The 21,055-nt window shown below is 39.9% G+C and overlaps 2 protein-coding genes and 1 long non-coding RNA gene across 10 annotated transcripts; 1 reads left to right on the top strand and 2 right to left on the bottom strand.

The window, feature by feature from the left end:
• Positions 1-925: 925 nt before the first annotated feature.
• Positions 926-4,439, bottom strand: LOC133845885 (uncharacterized). Its single transcript, XR_009894827.1, has 2 exons — positions 4,281-4,439; positions 926-1,584 (listed from the first exon to the last, which is right to left on the bottom strand). It is a non-coding gene; the product is annotated as an uncharacterized LOC133845885 (long non-coding RNA).
• Positions 2,343-16,744, top strand: LOC133845882 (homeobox protein 5). 8 transcript variants are annotated; one of them, XM_062280513.1, is made up of 8 exons: positions 7,123-7,594; positions 10,034-10,413; positions 10,472-10,845; positions 10,987-11,121; positions 11,391-11,791; positions 12,395-13,202; positions 15,101-15,757; positions 15,834-16,744. In XM_062280513.1, the coding sequence occupies exons 1-8, from the start codon at positions 7,138-7,140 to the stop codon at positions 16,477-16,479; spliced, it is 3,858 nt and encodes a 1,285-aa protein (XP_062136497.1). In that variant the 5' UTR covers positions 7,123-7,137; the 3' UTR covers positions 16,480-16,744. The 8 variants fall into 8 exon arrangements, with proteins under 8 accessions (XP_062136496.1, XP_062136497.1, XP_062136495.1 ...); XM_062280511.1 differs by lacking the exons at positions 11,391-11,791; positions 12,395-13,202 and having other exon boundaries at positions 13,376-15,549; positions 15,652-15,757; positions 15,837-16,744; XM_062280509.1 differs by lacking the exons at positions 11,391-11,791; positions 12,395-13,202 and having other exon boundaries at positions 13,376-15,549; positions 15,652-15,757.
• Positions 16,745-17,239: 495 nt separating this feature from the next.
• On the bottom strand, positions 17,240-20,443 carry LOC133845883 (helicase MOV-10). Its single transcript, XM_062280516.1, has 6 exons — positions 20,437-20,443; positions 20,191-20,342; positions 19,325-20,124; positions 17,842-19,263; positions 17,513-17,685; positions 17,240-17,451 (listed from the first exon to the last, which is right to left on the bottom strand). Exons 1-5 carry the CDS (start codon positions 20,437-20,439, stop codon positions 17,624-17,626), a joined length of 2,439 nt encoding a protein of 812 aa, XP_062136500.1. The 5' UTR covers positions 20,440-20,443; the 3' UTR covers positions 17,240-17,451; positions 17,513-17,623.
• Between the last annotated feature and the right edge of the window lie 612 nt (positions 20,444-21,055).

Genomic DNA, 21,055 nt, shown 5'->3' with positions numbered 1-21,055 from the left:
CAAATTATAGAAAATAACAAATTATGTCACTCTAATATTCTTTAAATTTTTGAAATGTTATTAAATAGTCTTATGAATTTTTAAAGTCAATGAAAACAACATGTATGTAATTAAAAAATAACTTCAGCAAAGTAAAAACCTTTACATAAAACACAAGCAAAGGTTAAAGTGTGAAAATTACCTTTGAATATGACGTAAATCTGATCAGGTATATGAATCTGTGTATGAACGATATTTATTAACACCTTATTCGCATTCTGTTCACTCTTTCTTGGATTTAGAATTATTTATATTTGTTCATTTTATTTGAACTTTGTGCATCCAATTAAATTCTTTTTGTGTTGTCCAAGAGTTGATTTTGTCAAGCATATAGTACATGAATCCAAGCAAATAATAATAAAGTATACTAAGAGAAATATTTGTACAGATTGCTGCTAAATTAAGCGCGAAACTCATTTTCACAAGTACGACGCAAAAGTCCATTAACTTTATTTATTCACAATAGCTTCATAAATATCAGCTCTATCTAGGTACACAAAATAAATTGCACATGTTCGAATAGTTGTCGATGACCAAGTTAAATAGAACCGTCAATTTTCAACTATAGACAACGTGCTGCAGCCAAAGATAATAGATATAAATATGTGTAGGTAAAGGTCCATCTGAAAAGAGTTCAAAAAGACCATGAACTCGATGATTAGCAGCTAATGCTCCAAATATGAGGTGAGCATTTAACAGATAGGTAGATCAGTAGGTCACGAAATAAAAAGCTCTATCATATTTAATGATAGTAATACTAAAAATAATAATAATATTAATAGTAATGATAATAATTTTCACAAAAATATTAATAATAATAATAATAACAAATAGAATAAATAGAATTCAGAAAAATGTAATATTTATTATTATGACGATAAATGTGTTGAAGAAAAGAGGTTTGTGGGAGTTAACGAGCGCTTTTTTAATTGCTCAGACAGAAAAGCTCAGAGATGAAAGAAATGCACAGACAAAACAAACATCTGTTTGCTATTGAAATCAAGTACGAATTCTCTTTGAGTCGCTCATGGGTCTCAGTATCAGTTCGACAATCGAGCGTGTCGGCGGCCATAAGATATAGTACAACGATCTGCTTCCCTATGTATATATAGATACATTTCGAACTAGAAGTGAAAATCAAGCGAACATTAACGGTAATTAATTGGTTATTTGTGAAATCTCTCTATCTCTCTCTCTGCTTATGTTTTTGATCTTCCTCTTCTCTTCGCTTTTTCTTCGCTTGAACATTTCGTGGGCTCAGCTCAAGAAGAAAAACTCGTAAAATCGCAATCTAACTTTAGACGATTTCATCATAGTCTCTTGCGTGTTCGCCGGTTTGTTGTTGTTGTTATTGTTATTGTTGTTGCTGAATTTGCTTTTTTGTAAATTAGCTAATATGCGCAATGCGCGAAGCCTCTCATTGGTGGTGAATGTTTATTTTGAAGCTTATTTGTCATCAACGTCGCTCCTCAGACATTTCTGTGATGAGCTTGTGAACAGCTTTTGTTCGCTTTTGCTGCCTGCATACAAGTCTCGTTTATAAATCTGAAAAACATGGCAGTATATTTATCCAAAATTAATCACATGTGCACAGTTTCAGCTGATAACTATCGGAGTGCATTTATTATAAGTATAATTAAGACAACAATTATAATTCCTCATAATTAGTTAATGAGCAAGCGCACACCTCAAAACAGCAAATCAGCTGTAATGCTTAAGTTTATTATTCATATTTCACTCGAAAAATTCAAATTCAAATCTCTCACTCTCTGACCTTTTGCAGATACGACAACGAATAAATTGGAAGAAGAGAGGAGTGGACCTGAGAAACGAACTCGCGACACCCACACAAAAGCACTCGAACTCGAAGCCAGACTTAAATTATATGGTAGACTGTAGACTGTAGAAATTTCCATATGATTTTGGAGATAATGTGAAAAACTGGTAACAGCATAAGCAACAACAACAACAACATTGCTCTGCTCTCAGCTTGCCAGCCAAATACGAATTTCATATGTGAACCAGCAAACCAAAATCTGTTTCCAACATTTGTTTTCGGGCCCAAAAGATTTGCGTGCATTAAAACACACCGAAACAAAAAAAAAAGAATTGTGAAAACAAACCAACATTGGGCAAAAATTATTACTAAAAACTTTTGAAAGTGCAGTGAAAACGAAATATGATTAATTAGCAAACGGAGCAAAAATCATTAATGTATAAATATTAAAGCAAAACGTTTGCATGTGAGTGAAAGATTTTCGCGGCGCGTTGAAAATCGCGCTCGGATTTTCGGTTCTCTTGCGGAAGCATTGCAAAGTGTTAAAACAACAAAAAAAAAAAAAAACTTAAATAGCGAGTTCATTGCATAAATTTTTGTGGCTGCCAACTATCCACTTAGGTTTCCTTGTGAAAATGGATTTGGCAGCAGCATCAGAGACGCGCAAACTGGAGCCGATTTTTATCGCCACGCCACCATGCACGCCCCTCATCACCTCCATAACACGGACGACAACCCCGCGCGACCTCCCAACCATGTATCACTTTGACTTTGGTAAGTTGCTCCCATAGCCAACGACAATAACAAATAGTACAACAAAAATAGTAAATAGCAGACCGAAGTTCAGCATTCGTTCCATAATTGTCGGACTCTCAAGTACGCATGCAATGGAATTTTTAAATTCATAAATTGCGAGATAATCAAGACGTTAACAATAAGTTTTCTATAATGGCTCATCGATTTGACTGGAAGTCACTTCCGAGAAGTGAGAAACTTGTAGAGGTAACAAATGTGCACATATTAGAAATGAATAAAAACACGAATTCTATGAAAATATTTAAAGGTTGAGAAATGAATAAATTGTGGTTAATAATTGACAACAGATTAGATTGATTAATAGACGTTACTTAAATAAATATCTCTTAAAGTAAAATGTCTAAAATTATTTCCAATATAACCACCACTTTTATTATTAGTCACGGAGTCCAACTCTATTGCTTCAACAACATTATTGAAGAGTAACATAATATATTAATATTTATAATGTAAATGTCTTATTAAAATCAAGAGAAATTTGCTGTGCGGAGAGTGATGAGTCAATTAAAAACTTTCTTTCTATGTGTTCACCTATGATGACATCAAAAGCATTGCTTTTATTTGTTTTTATTATTTCGCTACGTATTGTATAGGAAGGGCAAGCGTGGTACGCAGTTGAAATCTAAACAATTAAGAAAGCCACAGTCAAGGTTTGACTGCACTAGACCCTTCACTCTTTGATGGATTATTATTTTAAACTCGAATTCGTGTGGGATTTATTTGTGGCTTTTTGCTGTAAAATATATTTATGATTTAAAAGTTATTCGATAATAATGTCAGTTTACAAAAGTCTGCAGATTTACACAGAATTATTTTTCGACCACATGGAAACTATAAACTTATACTTATAAATATAACTTATGTTATATATAATGGAATTGGGTGGAGATATTAAAATTCTACATTGATTTCATGCAGAATAGACCCCCTATATGAACATATGCAAATAGTTCGGGGTCCTTATCTTTTATATTTGCTGAGATCCATGTGTTCATACAGACGGAAATTTCAAAACCAACTCGCATATCGATGATGTGTTTTATTTGTTTCACACTCCGATTTCGTCCAACTTAATAGACCCATTTTCACCTTCCTAAAAGTGTAGAGTCTAAAAACAAAGTCCAGACTGAGAAAAAAGTAAAAAACGAATATAAGGAAGCCAAGTAAATGACAGAAAAGCAACAAGTAACGAAAGCACACATCAACGATACCAACATTTAACTATGTCAGTTTCAATTGAAAGCTGCCAAAATTGACACAGATAAATCTTAATTAAATTAAACATAAAAGTCTCATCGAAGAACATGTTCTCATTTCGCAACGGAAGGCAGTAATTAATTACACCCTCATTGTCTATAATATGTTGTAAGGCATTTGACTATAGTATGACAGAAATCGATCAAACGAAATATTCAAATCAAGTCACGCATCAAAATTGCGTGTCAGTTTTAACAAACAATCAACTCAATGCGTCAATATCGTATATATTATATACTCATATATACATTATTTGTATGCCAATAACAGGTAGCACTGAATAATCAGATTTTGTTATGTATTTGGGTCTTGTAATGGCCTTTCTTCATAATATACATATATTTCTCAAATGTGTGCCACTTCTGGGGCAAACTTGGCTAAAGTTACTTACCCAGCCCACAAGAAATTCAGTAGTTCAGTCGGTGCTCGCTCTGTGCTCCCTTGAATCTATTTCGCTTCCTTGACATTGAACTACATTTAACTGAGTTATTATACCCACACTATACTAGACACTGACTCGTAAGACAAATTCCAGTTTTATTGGCAAATAGAATGAATTCCAACCAACCAGTTTTCTAATATGTTCACAACGTAGTTTACTTGACAGCCATGCACAACAATAAAAAAAACAATATATATTTATTACTGTTTCACGATTTTTTGTTATTCCCAAACTGTTGTTAAATGATGACAATTCATTAATGCATTTGTGCGAACTTGTTATCAGGTGATCCCTTTCTGTCAGTCCTGCCTACTACTATTACTTACATATTTACACATTACTAGATAAATCAAATAATGTTCAAACCTACATACATTATGACATTGCTAAAGTTTCGTTGGAATTCAGAGTATGTAAACAAGTCGCGTATTTACAAAGTTTGCAAAACAGCGCTGCACAGCTTGAGCAAAAAGCTTCGCCGAAAGCTTTCTGTTAAGCATGAAACAGTGTTGCCGTGCTATTGAGGGAAATACTAAACTTTTGCGCAGTAGCAACTGTTGCATACTAGTTCAAGCAATTTAAACTAATTAACTGAAATTCAAATATACACATACAAATATAATTTATGTGTGAAGAAAAGTTCTATTTAAACCAAATTCTTAACACTAAGTTTGAATTTCTATTGTGTATAACCTTTGCACTCCACATTCCCATAGAGAATCAATAATTACCTACCTCAATTAACTTTAAACAATCCAAACCAATCGCCTCAGTGAAAGGCAGCTATGGGAAGTACAAAGTATTTCACACTTTCTAAAATGCAATCACCAATATCAACAATGATAAACACAGAGAGCAACCAAATAAATCAACTCGAATTTGTATAAACAACAAACAAAATTACTGAACTGAAAACAGAACAGAAAATTATGCAATCCGCAGCATGTATTGGGAATTGGGAATAGCAAAAAAAAAAAGAATCGACCTATAGAGCAGCATACAAGAACAGAGCAGCAAAAGGCGAACGCTGAAATAGTTTCATTACGATGACGAAGGGAAATGGAACACAAAAGAAACAACTCAATTAGTAGTAGATAGTCAGTCGCTTTTCGATATGTTATTATTACTTCTCTATTCTCTCAGTGTATGGGAGAAGCTAAGCTAATGCATAAGAAACATTGAAACGTTTGCTCATCAAAATTGAGTTCATCTTGTGCGCCTTGCTCCCAAAATGCCACCCATCCAAGCATATGAACTATTTATACGATGCTCGCGCCCTTTCTGCTCGCAACCCTCGAGCTGAGTGAACATTTCCACAATTTATTTTTGTCTTTCTCAAGGCGTGACAATTAGAAGAGATTATGAAGTTTTATGGCAACTCTCAAGTGTGATTCGCTTTTGCGACCACAAACGATTTCCACGCCCACATATGTAGGAGTGTATGGTATCATATATATGATCGTTGGTTCAATAGAGCACAGAATGGTGAGCCGAAAAGTTCATTACCTCTCACGCGTGCCACAATTGAAGCAAAGATTATGAGGTAAGGCAACTTGCATAAGATCTGCGTTTCCTCTGAAGTCTTCGACAGTTCAACTGTCAACCATCTGCTGGAAGCTGAGTGCTGAGTGCTGACTGCTAAGAAGTAAATGATTTATTGCAAGTAGCATCCAAATGAAATCGTTTGGATCGCCCATCCAGACAGACTCAGATTCAGATGCAGACACAGATACTTCAGCGATACAGAAAGAGACAGCAAGAGGCACTCCAAAGTGCATTCGCATTTCAATTAAAAACAGAAACGACCAAAAACAGAAATAACTAAAAATGAAAACGAAAACGAAACTGAAAACAGAGACAGTCCGAAACGGGAATACCCTACAAAGAGGATTTGCCCATTGTGTTCAGGAAAGTCACACAAATATATAAGATACACATACTATAATATATTATTGTCTCCAACTCCATTGCCATGCCAGCTGTTTATTTATGTGTGGCGCCTGCAGCATCAAAATGTTGCTGGAGTTGTTGTTGCTGTTGTTGTTTAGCGGCTACCTTTTTTGGCACTTTTATGCAACTGGAAGCTTTTGTCCGTAACAGGGCGTAATTATGTACATACATACATATGTGTGTTTGTGTTGGTGGGCTACACCCGAATGTTGCTCAATGTATCAATGGACAACTGTGCAGGAAGTTGGGGTCTTTGAAGTCTTGTGATTGACTCTGATACTGATCACTTTGGGGAAGTCAGAAATGGCAAAGATTCCCAAGTGCCAAGATTGGGAGATTGCTCGAATAAATTGAAAACCAACTAAAAGCAAGACAAATATATCTAAGGCAGCCAAAGTTCAGCAACATTTGTGCGGCGTCTTTAAATAAATCAGGCGTAAAGACGGCGGGAATTGCCTTACAAAGAATGGCCCTCTTTGTTAGAAATCCAGTTGTTGTTGTTATTGTTGTTGTTGTTACACCCACGACAAGCGAAGCACAAGCAGCTGGAGTGCAACTATTTTTAATTAAATGCAAAATATGCGCCAGCAACATGTTGCCATTGTCAACAGACAACACATCGCCGCCGCGTCGGAAGCTTAATGTTGCTACCGCAAATGTTGCTCGAATCGCGGCTGATGTTGCTGCGCTTTAGCTGATGTTGCTGCCGTTTAGTTGGACACAAATCGCCGGCGCGTGAAGTTTGTTCGCTGTTAAAGATCTTAGTGCGCAAACGATCTAAGATGTTGCGTTTAAAAATATAAATACAACGCAAAAAAAATATTTAAGAAGTAAATACCGCGTAACTCCGTGCAAGATGAGTAAGAAAATGTGGCGGAAGATATTCAAATCGAAACCTCAAAAACAACAGCAGCAGCAATTGAATAAAATCAATAAGCGACACAGTCGTGGCATCTATGAGGAATATCAACAATTAAACGAGCTGCTCAGTGGCGAGCAACATAAATCGCAGAGTTTGTGCAGTGAAAATGAACATGAAATTGAAAATGGGAAGAACGGCAACATCAATGTGTTTGAGCAGCAGCCGCAGCAAAGTTCTTTCAACTCCGCGGCTCTGCTCAGTGAGGCGCAACAGGAACAGCAACAATTGCAACAGCAACAACAACAGCAGCAGCAGCAACAATCGCAACAGCTGTCCACATTTTCGCGCGTACGCAACACATTCTCACTGCGACGCAGTAGCAACAACAACAACAACAATAGCAACAACAGCAACAATGGCAACAAAAAACAGACGCCCAATCCGAAGTCAAGTGAGTCGGTTACGCCCACAACAGCGCCCACGCAATTAATTGCGATCGCTGGTCAACTGCACAGAATGTTATGATTATTGTCAATGAGATCGATATAACGGCAGCCACAACAACAATATTAATAACTCCAGCTATTAATGCCACTAATAGACATTTGCATGTCAAGTAAATTTAATTCCAATTAACTATCTGCTAATAGTGCGAATGCTTTCTCTATGCATCATTAAGATTTCTACTCAATCAGTGGAGAGAAATAGAGAGAGATAGAGAATCGCAGTAACGGTATTCGCAGGCAATTTGATAATTCATCTAAGAATGAATAGTTAATCATTTCTGTTTTTTTTTTGTATTCTCAATTGAAATCATTCTGTTATCGGTGAGCATTTATTGTCAATTGCTTATCAGCAAAAATTATATAAATGATGTCATTAGACTTGAAAATATTCTTGTAGATAATTCTCGAATGGAGCAAACATGTTCCGAAAAAACTATAAATTGAGAAACTTATTAAATACTTGACCATGCACACTAAATTTGAGGAGTTAGTTTTGGTATAAGGTATAAGGATATTGAGTATTCCTCACACCTTCTGTATTGTGGCCTTGATTTCACAATTGAACATAAAAAATATATCTATCGGGTATCAGATACTTAGACTTACTTACCAAATATAAATGTATTACAATGTAGCTTTTCATCAGTATTTCTATTTTTTTCTTTTATAAGTAATTTACAAATGGTCAACATACCTTTCATAATAAACTATTAAATTTATTTGAGTAATTATGGAAATACTTGAACTTTCCGCAGTTTGATTACTTTTGCTCTGTTCCTCTAGAGTGTAGAAAACAAAATCTGCTCAAGCTCTACAAAATATTAATGGACCCCCAGTTGTTTTAAAAATGACGGGCTGCCATTTACTGGTCATGAGGAGAATTATTACATTTGTAAAGCTCAAGAGGTAATAGTTGGAAGATACAAATGTACATAAGAAAATACATTCGAGCATATTCACATTCACATATGCCGCTGTCTGTATTTTGCAAGCATCATTGAAATGGAATCGTTGCAACTGAAACTGAAACTGTTGTTGATGTTGAAGTGGAACTTGGTGCTGTCATGAGAAACACATGACCCACCTTACCTCCTCTGTCCTTTGTAAACATTCGTATCCATTGAAGCAGTCACTTACCCACTTCTCATCGGATTACACATTGAGAGACCTGCGTACGAAACTCGAATTGATTTGAATTGGAATGAGACGCGAAACATCTCTCTTCCTACTCAAGACTTAATAGCATTAGTCACTGAGTATTCACTGTATTGCTTAAAACCTCAACTAAATATATATGTTATGCTTATTTTACAGCTTGACAATTTTAAGTAATTATTGCAATGCTGTGTCAGTCTTTTTCCCTTACTGAACTCAAGAGATACGATCTGAGATGATGAGTGGTTTGCGTCGGGGAGTCGAAGATATTTAAATTGATCGATGCTCCCACGCAATGTAACCGCAGTGTTGTGTTCGCAACCTCATCAAGATGTTGGCAAAGACAAGCTACCAAATTCGGATATTACCGCATTTCATCAGCTGCTGCTGTCAGTTTACTATGAAATAGTTTCGTGATAAATAACAATGTATAAGCTGAACACACACGCAAAAGTCAATAGTGCCCAAATAATAACCATAAATTATTTGTGGAATTCAGCCATTGTTTTTGTCTGAGAATTTATAGATCAATTACTTACGAACGAGTAAGACGTGACAAAGTTAAGCTCTGCCTAGAATATCTCTTCAAAAAATGGTTTTCACTTATATCTGGCAGTTGATGTGATTGGAAAGTTTTCGGCTTTCTTGTCAAGTCCAAGCCAACTTGGCATTTTGATCCAATTGGCCAGATGCCACATGAATATGGGATACTTCTCTTCGCAAATGTACACTTTTCTTTTGGCAGGTACTTCAATATACTATTGCATTTCAAAAATATCATACCAAAATAAACAAGATTGTCTCAAATAACTGGTCACAGGAATCAAGATGTTGTATTCTATTCTGATGTCAAAAAACTAAAAACTAGTTGATCTCCGTGCATAAAAAACAAGTACTGTGGAAAACAAATTATAACTCTCTATCTCATAGTCTCTACGATCTAGGCTTTTATATTGACGAACAAACAGACGAACATGGCTATAACATCTCGACTGTTGATCACTGATTAACCGACTTTATTGGGTCAAAGATTCCTTCTTCTGTCTGTTAAATATATTTTTATAGGCACAAGTCATTGATTTTTTAAGAAATCGAAGAAGGCTCATTCATTCTGCTGACGTGTTATATTTAGTTTTAGGTGCTTAGTTTTATACTGAATCCATACCAAACATTGCAAAAGTAACCCAATTTATCCAATTCATTTTTATAATATTTCCAAACAACAATAGCCACCATGGAGTCCGATCCAGTTGACAATGATCAGATACACGAAGTGAATGAGTTAGAGTCGCCGGGACCTATTACCACAGGCGCCTCCATCCCCGTTCCAGAGCATGCTGCAGTTGGAGATCTTTCGGAGTGTCCCTGCTGCAAACGCACCTTTAATCCGAATGCCCTACGCAAGCATGTGGCGTTCTGCGGGAAAAAGCGCAAAGTATTTGACTCTTCGCGCCAGCGCCGAGAGGGCACCGCGCTCTCCACCTATGTGCTGCCGAAGAATTTTGGACTGCCCAACGCAGAGAAGGCGGCTGGATTACATACGCCTCCCGGGGTTAGTCGCGAGTCATCTTCAATAGCAAGCGGAGGCTCACAACAGTTGCCACCCACGGTGAGTACGATCATAGATACCAAGTATCGTAATCTTAACGATATGATTCTGTATTTAGGATGCTGCTGCATCCCCGGCGTCGACTCGCCGCAAGACCAACACGGATCAGGCTCGTGCAACAGCACGTTCTTCCTTGAAGAAAGCAGCTGGCGCTGCAGCCGAGTCTTCAGGAGCAGCTGCTGCTCCGTCGGGTCTAACACGTGATAGGATGCGCTCCTCGGATCGTTCAATTAGTAAACGCATTAAGGATACAGCTTCGGAGCGTTGCCCACATTGCGAACGCAGCTTCAATCCAAAGGCCTTTGATCGCCATGTGGAGTGGTGCAAGGAGAAGGCCATTCAGGCCAACATCAAGGCGGCCAACACCGTAGAAACCAACAAGGCCAAGGAACGCATGGAGGCTCGCAAGCAGTACCGACCTCCCAATCTCAAGTAAGCAATGAGTAGGCTATACATTAGGGTTCTATTTCTTTGTGGTGTCATAGAATATTCTTTCAGATTGACAGCTACACTTTTTTGCTTCTACATGTTACACTGTTTAATTGTTGCCTTTTTCACTTTATTTGATTTAAGAACCAAACGCTCGTTGAATCGCGACAAGTACTCCGGCTCTATTGAGGAACAACAACAGTACGAGGCTGAAATGGTTGCCCAAAAGCAAACACTAATGTCGCTATCGGCCATGACGTCGTCCGTTCAAAGTGATAAGTGAGTCCAAACTATTTTGATATCTTGATCGATCTTCAATCTTTAGACTAGTCTAACACCAATCGTATGTATGTTATTATTGGCCCATCTGGCGTTGCTATGGTTGTCGTTCTCGCTGCCGTTCCTGTTGCTCATCAACTAATCCTGCCGTTGGCAATCATGTAGACACCGTCTCGTAGTACCGCGCACACTGTAATCTTACAAAAAAATGTTCTCCCAACTCATTATCCATTATCCCCCTAACCCTACACCACACCCCCAACCCCCAGCTCGCAAAGAACCGAAAAACCAATGAAAGCGCCACGTCCGGGAACACCCCAGCAACGTCAAGCGCCTGTCAAGCCGAAGTCGACAACGACCCAAATAACCCAGAATACGGTCAGTCTTTGCGTTGCCTCCGCGGAGGAGGCAAACACCTTCAAGCCGAGGCGTAAACAGCGCGAAACTTGCCAGGAAATTGATGTCGCCGTGGACCGTTTGCGTCGGAAAGCCACAGCAGACACATTACAGTTGGCCAAACTAGATTGCATAGAGGCGGCACCTCTTTTACCGGCTAAATCCCGACGTCGCACAACACGGCCCAAGTTGGTGGAAGCTGCGGAAAAATTAATAGCTCCAGATCAAGCTATCTGCACATTCGAGGATCTCAATGGGTTACTGCTCCGAAAAGGTATTGTCCCGATTTCCAACAGGATCGAGTTGATAGTGTTAGTGTTAGGCAGTCCGCTACATATTTCCTTAAAGTTTCAGTTCATCACCACATTTTGTTGGCATATTTTCAAGTGATTTTTAATCATTTTCGAGAGCTACATAATACTTTTCATAATTCTAAATGGATCTGCAGTCCATTAAATCTCTCCAGTAAAGCGAAGCAGAAAATTCTCTTCAATTGAGAATCATTCCAAGTAGTAGATAACTGATACCATCAACGGAAAGAACAAGATAGGAAAGAGTTCTATTGATGCGCATTCTTTTATAGAGTCAAAGAGGATGTACTTTACAGAGCTTCCAAGTAGTTTAATTGATAACATTATCCAACAAAGAATTTTTTTTAAATCTGCCAATCAAATAACATTCAATGCAAAGAGATGAAGTTGTCATTACCGAAATAATTATAGTGATTATAGAAAATTAATACGAAAAATTGTCATAGTCTAGGAACGACCCTACAGCAATATATTTCACTTAGGCATTTTTAGGACAGGTTTTAGATTCATAAAATCATTGCTAATCGAACCCAATCAACCCAACCCACATGCTGCATCTTTCTCAGCTGGATCAAAGATTTGTAATATTAAAATGAATATGAATGAGCAAGAGTTAAATGTGGGAAACAAGACGCGTTCAACCACTTCTTTAGTACGTCAGGCACACCGTCGACCTAGGACAAGGGCGAGTCCAGTTCTTGACTTACAATCCTTGGAGGCCCCTAAGGCCATAAGTTCCTTTGATCTGACAGGCATAGAGAAAAGCTCTACTGGTGCCAGCGAATCATCGCAGGCTGGCTCCGACAACGAATCGAGTTCCCTATGTGGTGAGATACAATTAAAGATGGAGATGTGCACCATCCGAACTGTGCGCCCTCCAAAGAAACGCGAGCATCTACCAACCATAATGAACAGCTGTGAACCACTCCGAGCTCTGCCTATGGCGGAGAGGAAGGAAAGTGTGAAAGATGTGCCACTTACGCAGTTGCCACTCATTGAGTCGAAAGACGTACCAAGAGATCATTATAAAGAAGATCGTTTTCTGGATGCTGAAAATGGAATGTTGAGTGCTTACGATGATTGTGAATACGACGACGTTGACATCGAAGTTGGCCAGTTTATGGATAAAGCCAAGCCATTAACTGACGATGAAAGCGAACCTTTGGATGAACTCGAAACCGACAACGAGCGCGAACAACGAGATGCGAAGAAGTTGTCTCCTTTTAGGCAGCGCTCGAATGTAAGTCGACGCCTGGTGCTCCTCGAACAGGACGAAGAAGCAGTCATATACATCAAGGCGACATCTCAATCATCATCACCCACTAGCCGGCGAGCACGATCATCCCCCGGCTCGGAATGCCCTCTCTTAAATAGGTTTGTTAAATTACCCACATCATCACACTCATTACACACATACACGCCACGCATTGCAGACGACAGCCAGGCGACGCACAGACTACGGGAGAGAAGGAGAGGGTGTTAGCCTTACTTGAGATACTTTAGCTAGAGATATATATTTGTTTGGTTTTTATCTTTCGTTCACACAGCGGCATCAGTCCACTCACCAATAGCAAATACGATCCTTTTCTGTCTGCTAAACGTCAGCTCGAGGAGCTCTGCTCACCTGGCACGCCACCAGACAACGAGCCAGGTTCCTCCACTGCAACACACACGCCCAATGCCACACTCAAAGTCACACCAACGAGCATGTCCACCTCGCTGACGGGTTCACTTGGCAAACCTCAGACGACCTTGACGACACCGACGACAGCCAAGACAACGCCCACCTCCAACTTTCGACGCACTTCATCATTGCGAGGACCACGTCGCACACCACTGCTACCTAGTCGGCCGCTATTCGCCACCAACTATCGTCCTACCATCCAACGAGGTCTCTCCGACGAGGGTCCCATCTCGACCAACTTCCTTAAGCCCGAGGAGTACGACGAAATGCCAGTTCGAGCTGCTTGCGGCAATGATTTCCATAGTCCTCGCGTTGTGCGTCGCGATACCAGTGCCTCCAACCGCAAGCAGCAGCTCAAGCTCCCACTCGGAGTGGGCAACGATACCATAGAGAATAGCAGCAACGAGCCCAAGCAGCAACAACCAGTCCGCAATGTGGCAAAGACGGACTCCCTCGCTGTGTTCCTTAAGTATGAGCACGAATTGGAGCAGTTGAATGCGAAGGCGGCGGAAGTGGCGGCCATTAGCAAGGAGCTAAACAGCAAGGAGCTCAAGGATAAAAGCAATAATCTGAGCAAACAGAATTCGGCCAAGAACCTCACCACAAGCAGCGGACAATTGCCACCACTAACCACTCCTGTAACAACGACCTCCACTCCAGTCACCAAGGAGAACAACGAAAATCAGACATTCAACTATGCAACGCCATTGCGGTTGGAACCCATCAGCAAGCCATCGACTCCGCAGTTGAACTTGACAACGCCAAGCACAGGCAACAACAGTAGCAGCAGCGGGGTGCCCATCAAGCTGGAGAGTATTTTTGGAAACAATCGATTGGGTGATTATATTGATCCATTGCTGATCAATCCATGTGATAATCTGCACGTGCAGCAGCAGGCACAGTCATCCACTGGCTCATCGAATGCCAGTTCCACGCCTCATCAGCAGCTCTCTCAGAGCCGCTGCAGTTCGCAGTCCACTATTACCATGGGCCAGGATCAGCAGCGTAACTCGGGGGATGCAAGGAATCTACTCAAGAGGAAAATGCGATTGGGACGCAATCAATTCCTGTACGATGCCTCCCCAGAGGAGGCGTATATCTCGTCGGGCAGCTGTGCTGATGATGAGGCGAATCGATCGTCCCTGGAATTCGATGAACAGTGCTGGCAACAGCAGCAAAAGCAGTTGCTCTCGAATCCGATCAGCATGCCACTGACAATGCCAAATATGCCGCCACTGCCCACATTCGATGACTTTGATTTCGAGGAATTTCTCTCATCATTCGAGAATGAGAATGATGAGGAGCAATTTCCACTGTTTCGGGATTGTCGCGAGTTTCTCCTGAATCGCACAACGAACAGACAACGCTCGTTCCAGAAAGCGACTTCGACTCCGCACACACAGTCCCAGTCACAGTCCCAGACCCAGGCTCAGAATCAGACGCAGACGCCGACTCAGACCAAACCCCAATCACAGACACCCACAACAGCCACACAAAGAGCTACCCCTAGCGGGATCAGCTCTCAGCTTATAATGTCGCCCAGCAGTCAATACTATACAGCATCAACTAAAGAGAGTTACGCCCACAGATCCGATTCGAACGCATCGAGCAAGACGTCACAGAGCAGCAACCGTTCGTACAAGTCTATGAACAGCTTCGATGAGAATACCCAAAAAAGTTTGGATGACTCGCAGAAGCGCGAGATCTTTATAAGCATTGAGACGGAAGCAAACGCCCAAGGACATTCGCCCATCTCGCCACAATCGCTGCGTCACATGGTGGGCAATGCACAGACACCCATCGATGTCCTGCATATTGAGAATGGCAATGAACCGGAGCACGCGAAGTTCAGCAAGATCAGCGACACCGAAGAGGATCACCTCGACGCTGAGATCGAAGATGACGCCAGGCACGTTCATTATAGCAAACGGTCGGTTTTATCCTCGATCCCAGCACCGACATTGCCATTGCCCAATGTGAGGGCAAACAATGCCAAGAATGAGATTGAGAAAAGGCTCGGCGAATTCAAGCAGATAGGTGAGGAGTTTGGCGACTCTGTGCGCCGCAATGTGTTGCAGCATCAGGAGCATGTGCAGCAGGTATTAAAGTGTAACTCACATTTATCGCCATCACCCTCAGGAGATTCGGATGAGCTAAGCAGCCTCGATGGTTATCCCATGTCATCCTCACAGTCATCTCGTCGCGGCGCAAGCTCCAAGCTTAGCTCTGACTCTGCTTACGGCAGGTGAGTGAAGTCTATCAATCATCATTATCTTCCTGATATACTCATCCAAAATACTCTCTTCCTTTTCTGAATTAAGCAGCAGCAACTCCCCCATCAGCCTGTCACAGCGTTCTGGGGATAAGCAGCTACACATAAGCAATGCTCAGCGAACCCAAAAACAATTGCGCCCACACACCGCCGGAGGTGCCTTGGCCTCGTCGTCGGGCAAACCAGCAAGTCGGAGCAATAAGTCGGATGCCTCAACACAAGCGCAAACCAATTACGGCACCCTTAAAGAACGCCAGCAGCTGTACGCCGGAATTGGTCCTAGCGATGGTCAGGCTGGTTACTCCAGTAGCTGTTCAGAGATTTCATTGCCAGTTGCTCAGCCGCAGCAGCAGCAACAGCAAAATTCAAATTTCAACTACCACCAACAGCAACAACATCAACATCAACATCAGCAGCAATCTCAAGTGGAGACAGCGTACAATAACAACAACAACAACAATAATAACAACTACGAACATAATGCGCAGAACAACATGAACAACAACACAATCAACGCAGCCAGTACAGCACTTGCATCCTCACAGCATTCACTTTCGAGCAACACGTCCAACGGATCTTCTAGCATGACTGCGAGTATGAAAATGTCGAATTACTGTTACGAATGCGGCTCCAAGTTCATGATTGGGCACGCCAAATTCTGCGTGGAGTGCGGCGTAAAACGCGTCGCTCTCTAATCCAATTAATAATTTTGTTGTTGTTGTCATACATATCACAGACACATGCACACACTTAGACTAGCATTGCGAGCATTAGAGGAGAAAAACCAAAAGTAGAGTCATAACATACTATCACTTAATGAAGCCACTAACAATTGTGAAGATATCAAGTGCACTTACATATTCTATTGCATATATGTACGCTGCTTAAATATATTTTAATAATAAAAAAAATAAAAATACAAAAAAAAATGCAATATTAATTACAAATAACAAATAAAAACGATCAAAATATATTTATTATTATCGAATGTATGCAAACTAAACACTTTTAACCGAGTTGTTGATTAACCAAGACTGAACAAATTTAAATGAAAAGAGCGGTGAAAGCGATATGTAACCAAAACAAATGACATCAAAATTATATATCATACATTTCGGAATTTTCTGAATTTGTAAACTAATTTTATAAACGCTTTTTGAATACAATATAATGAGCACACAATACATATGGTAGAGCTGACTGTAATAAAATTTGAAATAAATTGATTTGATTCTCGTGTAATACATATATAAAAAAAAATAATTGAATTAATTTCTATTTCAAGTAGTGTGTGAAATTTACTTACTATTATATAATTTATTCGCATTTAAAACAATTTATTTTTCTCTCTTCACAGCAGTACCAGAGTGAGCAAGCATTTAACAATTGAATGCAATTTTTATCTTTTATAATAAGCTACTTCTGATACACGTATTTGATTGAAAAACACGTTGATTCACGCAAACAGTCGAATTGATATTAACTTTAATAGTGTCTTAAATATATACATGGTAAGGACAAAAAAAAAATATTAAAAAAATGACAATAACAGATAATTAAACATTCATGAGTACAAATTACTGAACACTTCATTTTCAAATCGTGCTTAAATTAGATTAGAGTAGATTGGACCTTGAAGACTAGTAAGCATCGTTTCTAAGTGTACTCTATTAAAAGGGCAGACAAATTTGTATATTATTAAAAACGAAGTAAATTTATTTGTCTTACTGCAGCTGCATCAGTTCTTGCTTGCTGAAAAGTGTAATTGAGCCACAACGACAGACAAAAGGCATCAAATCTTCGTGCAGTTGCAATAGAGTCTCCATATTAATGTTTAGTTCACTTGAATTGGACTTTTTTGCCACATAAGCAATTTGAGGAGCTGTTGCTGCTACTTTCATCTGCATAAAAAAATGTTGTTAGAGTAATTGTGAAAATAGTGAATTACAACTAAGGACCTCTCGCTCAATGTTGTCACCGATAAACAAAGTTAAAGTTCCGATAGATTATTTGGTGAAATTGCGTACAGTATGCCGATTACGGATATCTACACTTACCTTGTATGCTTTGCTGGCTCTGATTCTGGGACGAATATACGGAAATGTGTTGCGGCATTTGATCATAACATAGATCGGGATGATCAGTAGGAAGTTCTTCCTCTATATTATGGTAATGCTTCTTCCTCTGCGTATGATCTCTTTCCTTAAACAGATAATTACCCTGCAGCTTGCATTCGTTGATTATGTAGCTAATGTCGGGATGATATCGCAGTGTCACCGGATTTCCAATAAGAATCATTAGCGACTTGGCTCGCGATAGCAACACATTTAAACGGCGAGGATCTCGCATGAATCCTATGCTGGCAAAAGACCGTACGAGAGTGGCAATAATAATATTTTTTTCGCGTCCTTGGTAGTTCTCCACACTACCCACTTCCACATGCATGTAGCCTTGGTTATGCAATAACTCTTTGATCACCTTACCCTGTGCATTATAGGGCGCCACAACGCCAATATCCTGTTCTTTGACACGGACGTTGTTGCCGAGACCGTAGTTGAGTAGGAGCTTAACATACCAGATTACCACCTGAGCCTCTAGCTCATTGAACGAACTTGTGGAATTCATTTCTTTCTGGGTCACGCCGTGCGTGGCTTGGAATATAATTGGAAAGTGCGGATTGCGTAGCATGGGCCAATTGACTGCCAGATTGACCTGATCTGGCGGGGCCTGAGGTATTAGTTCACCATTATAATAGAGCCTGTTATAGAGCCCAACGATTTCCGGATGTGATCTATAGTTGCGGCGCAGTCTTGTCTGGAGTGTGCGATCATAATTGCCGTTTGCGTCCACGCCATACAATTCAGTGCGCATCAATCGTTCCATTAGCGAGTGACCCAATCCCAAAGCGGCTGCACGATTGTTAGTAATGACTGCGCCCAGTTGCTTATGGTCGCCCGACAAAATCACATGACATGTTTCCTCTTGTTTTACACCCATAATACCAATCAGGGTCTCTGGCTCCGTTGAGGCGCCTGCCTCGTCAATAAAAATGTGAGTAAAATAGTTAAATTTACCCACATTATCAGTGACTAAGCGGCCCACAGTACACAGTGTGGCAACAATAATTCCATATTCGCGCAATAAATTTGCACCAAAGTGCTCATAGACACGCTTAGAACAATTCGAATGCCTGAGCAGCAGTGGCTTCACTGAGCCCAATCCATTCGCCCAAATGGAGCGGGAGAAGACACGTATTAACTGACGATGAGAATCCACATCCTGGTTAATGAAGCGCGAGTCCTTGGCTCGCTCTTTTAACAGCTCCTTCAAGTGTTTATTATACGCAAAATACTCGCATAATTTTAAAGCAACTGTGTTGCAGGCCGAGTTCGAACCAGCTGTGACAAGAATACGACTTCGTGGCTGGTGAAGTCGCAACTGTAGAATGGCCTCGACAATAGTTGTTGTTTTGCCAGTGCCTCGATATCAAAAAAAATTATATATTATTAGGGTTTGTTTTTGCAACTTTGGACATCTTACCAGGTGGTCCGAAAACTATGTGAGGTGCTAGGGCGTTGGGACCGTTAACAATCTGTTTGACTGCCTGCAGTTGTTCCATGTTATACGCAATGTTAGAATTGAAAAGTGATAAATTTGGTAAGTTGGAGCAACCATAGGGCACTTCCTGGGGCTTCTGAGTAGGAAACAAATAGCGGCGTACGCCTGGACTTTTCTCTAAGAGCTGAATCGCTCGATGCATGAATCGAAATGGTATACGACGAGACCTGAAGATAACGCAGAAACGATCAGTCATCGCTTCGTCTCCCGGAAATGTCTTTTTGTCCTTGAATTTGAATGTGACACTTTGACATGTCACTTTTTCAACACAAGCAACATGCCGTCTAAACGGATGCTTTCGAGGCAAATGCTCTCTCTTGTGCGGCAGCTGTGCCTGTACGGGATTTTCGGGTAGGGGATCATCCAATAAACTTTGCATAGGTATAAGTAGAACTTCATCCACAGACGGGGCCAGCACATCCTCTGGACTAAGCATTGTATCATTGAGCTTAAAGCTGTAGCAAAGTGCACTCACTTTGGTGACCATAACATCCGTCTGCATTAACTGAGCATATTTTTGCATAGTGGACATATCCTCGATACTTAACAGGGTGCTCAGCACAGAGCAGACATTGTCATAGTCGAGACGTCGCGATTTCAGATAAGCACCAAAGGTTTCATCCACGATAGACAAGCTGTCATTGCTGAAATTCAGTTCCTCCGCTTGCAGCAACAATGGATTCGGTACATAGTGCGGCAAAGAGCGCATCAATTTAGCAAACCTGTGGGACACATTTGTAAGTAAACATATTCATTTAATTAAACATACATGTATGCAACGTTCTTACTTTTGCTCCTGCGTCTCCCCACCATCATCGATGCTCGAGTTGGCCTCACTCAACTCCAACTCGTGTACCTCACATTCATTGATCTGAACATGATTCGGCATCCACTTACAGACAGGTTTAATACCGCCACTGTCCAAGATTTTAAAGTCCATCTGAAATACAAACATACATATTTGTACATAAATACATACATATGCAAGCAAAGAAGCTCGTGCTCTCATCATTTAATTAAAAACGCTAAGATACCATTTCTGATTCTTCTCTTTTGGCATTAAATGTGCGAAGACCACACTTTTCTACATATATATTCACCAATAAATAGAAACAAAACAAATTATACACGAATAATTATGGACGGAAGAACCGTTATAGACGCCATCTGTCATCAATATTATTGTCGCTGATCGCAGACAACTTCGTGTGATAGAAACTGTTATACTTATTGCTAGAGTTGCTTGAAATGTTGTTTATATTTTTGAATAATACTACAAGCTAATTTAATAGAATTCTGCATTGAAAAAATTTTTTTTAATTAAAATAATAAATTATTCGGAAGATTTTAAATTCTCTATATACCTATGCGCGCTTCTAAAGAATGACGTGAAGTTGGCTGCAATTAATTGCAACTAGTACTGTCGAACCATCGATTAATATCTATTATAATTATAACTGACGTTGAATTAAGAAGATTATAGTCTTTGATTTGGAAGAAAAGCGCATAATATTTTGTGATTTATAATGAATTTACTCCAGCTTCAAACGGCTTACCATGAGTTGATGAACACTTAATTTTTAAAGAAATTTATCAAATCATCAACTACATTAGCCATCGATATCACTAGTCATCGATTTTCGTCTAGTTAAT

Source organism: Drosophila sulfurigaster, chromosome 3 (genome assembly GCF_023558435.1).
Source record: "Drosophila sulfurigaster albostrigata strain 15112-1811.04 chromosome 3, ASM2355843v2, whole genome shotgun sequence".
NCBI classification, from domain to species: Eukaryota; Metazoa; Arthropoda; class Insecta; order Diptera; family Drosophilidae; genus Drosophila; species Drosophila sulfurigaster.
This window is presented reverse-complemented; position numbering and strand designations above follow the sequence as displayed.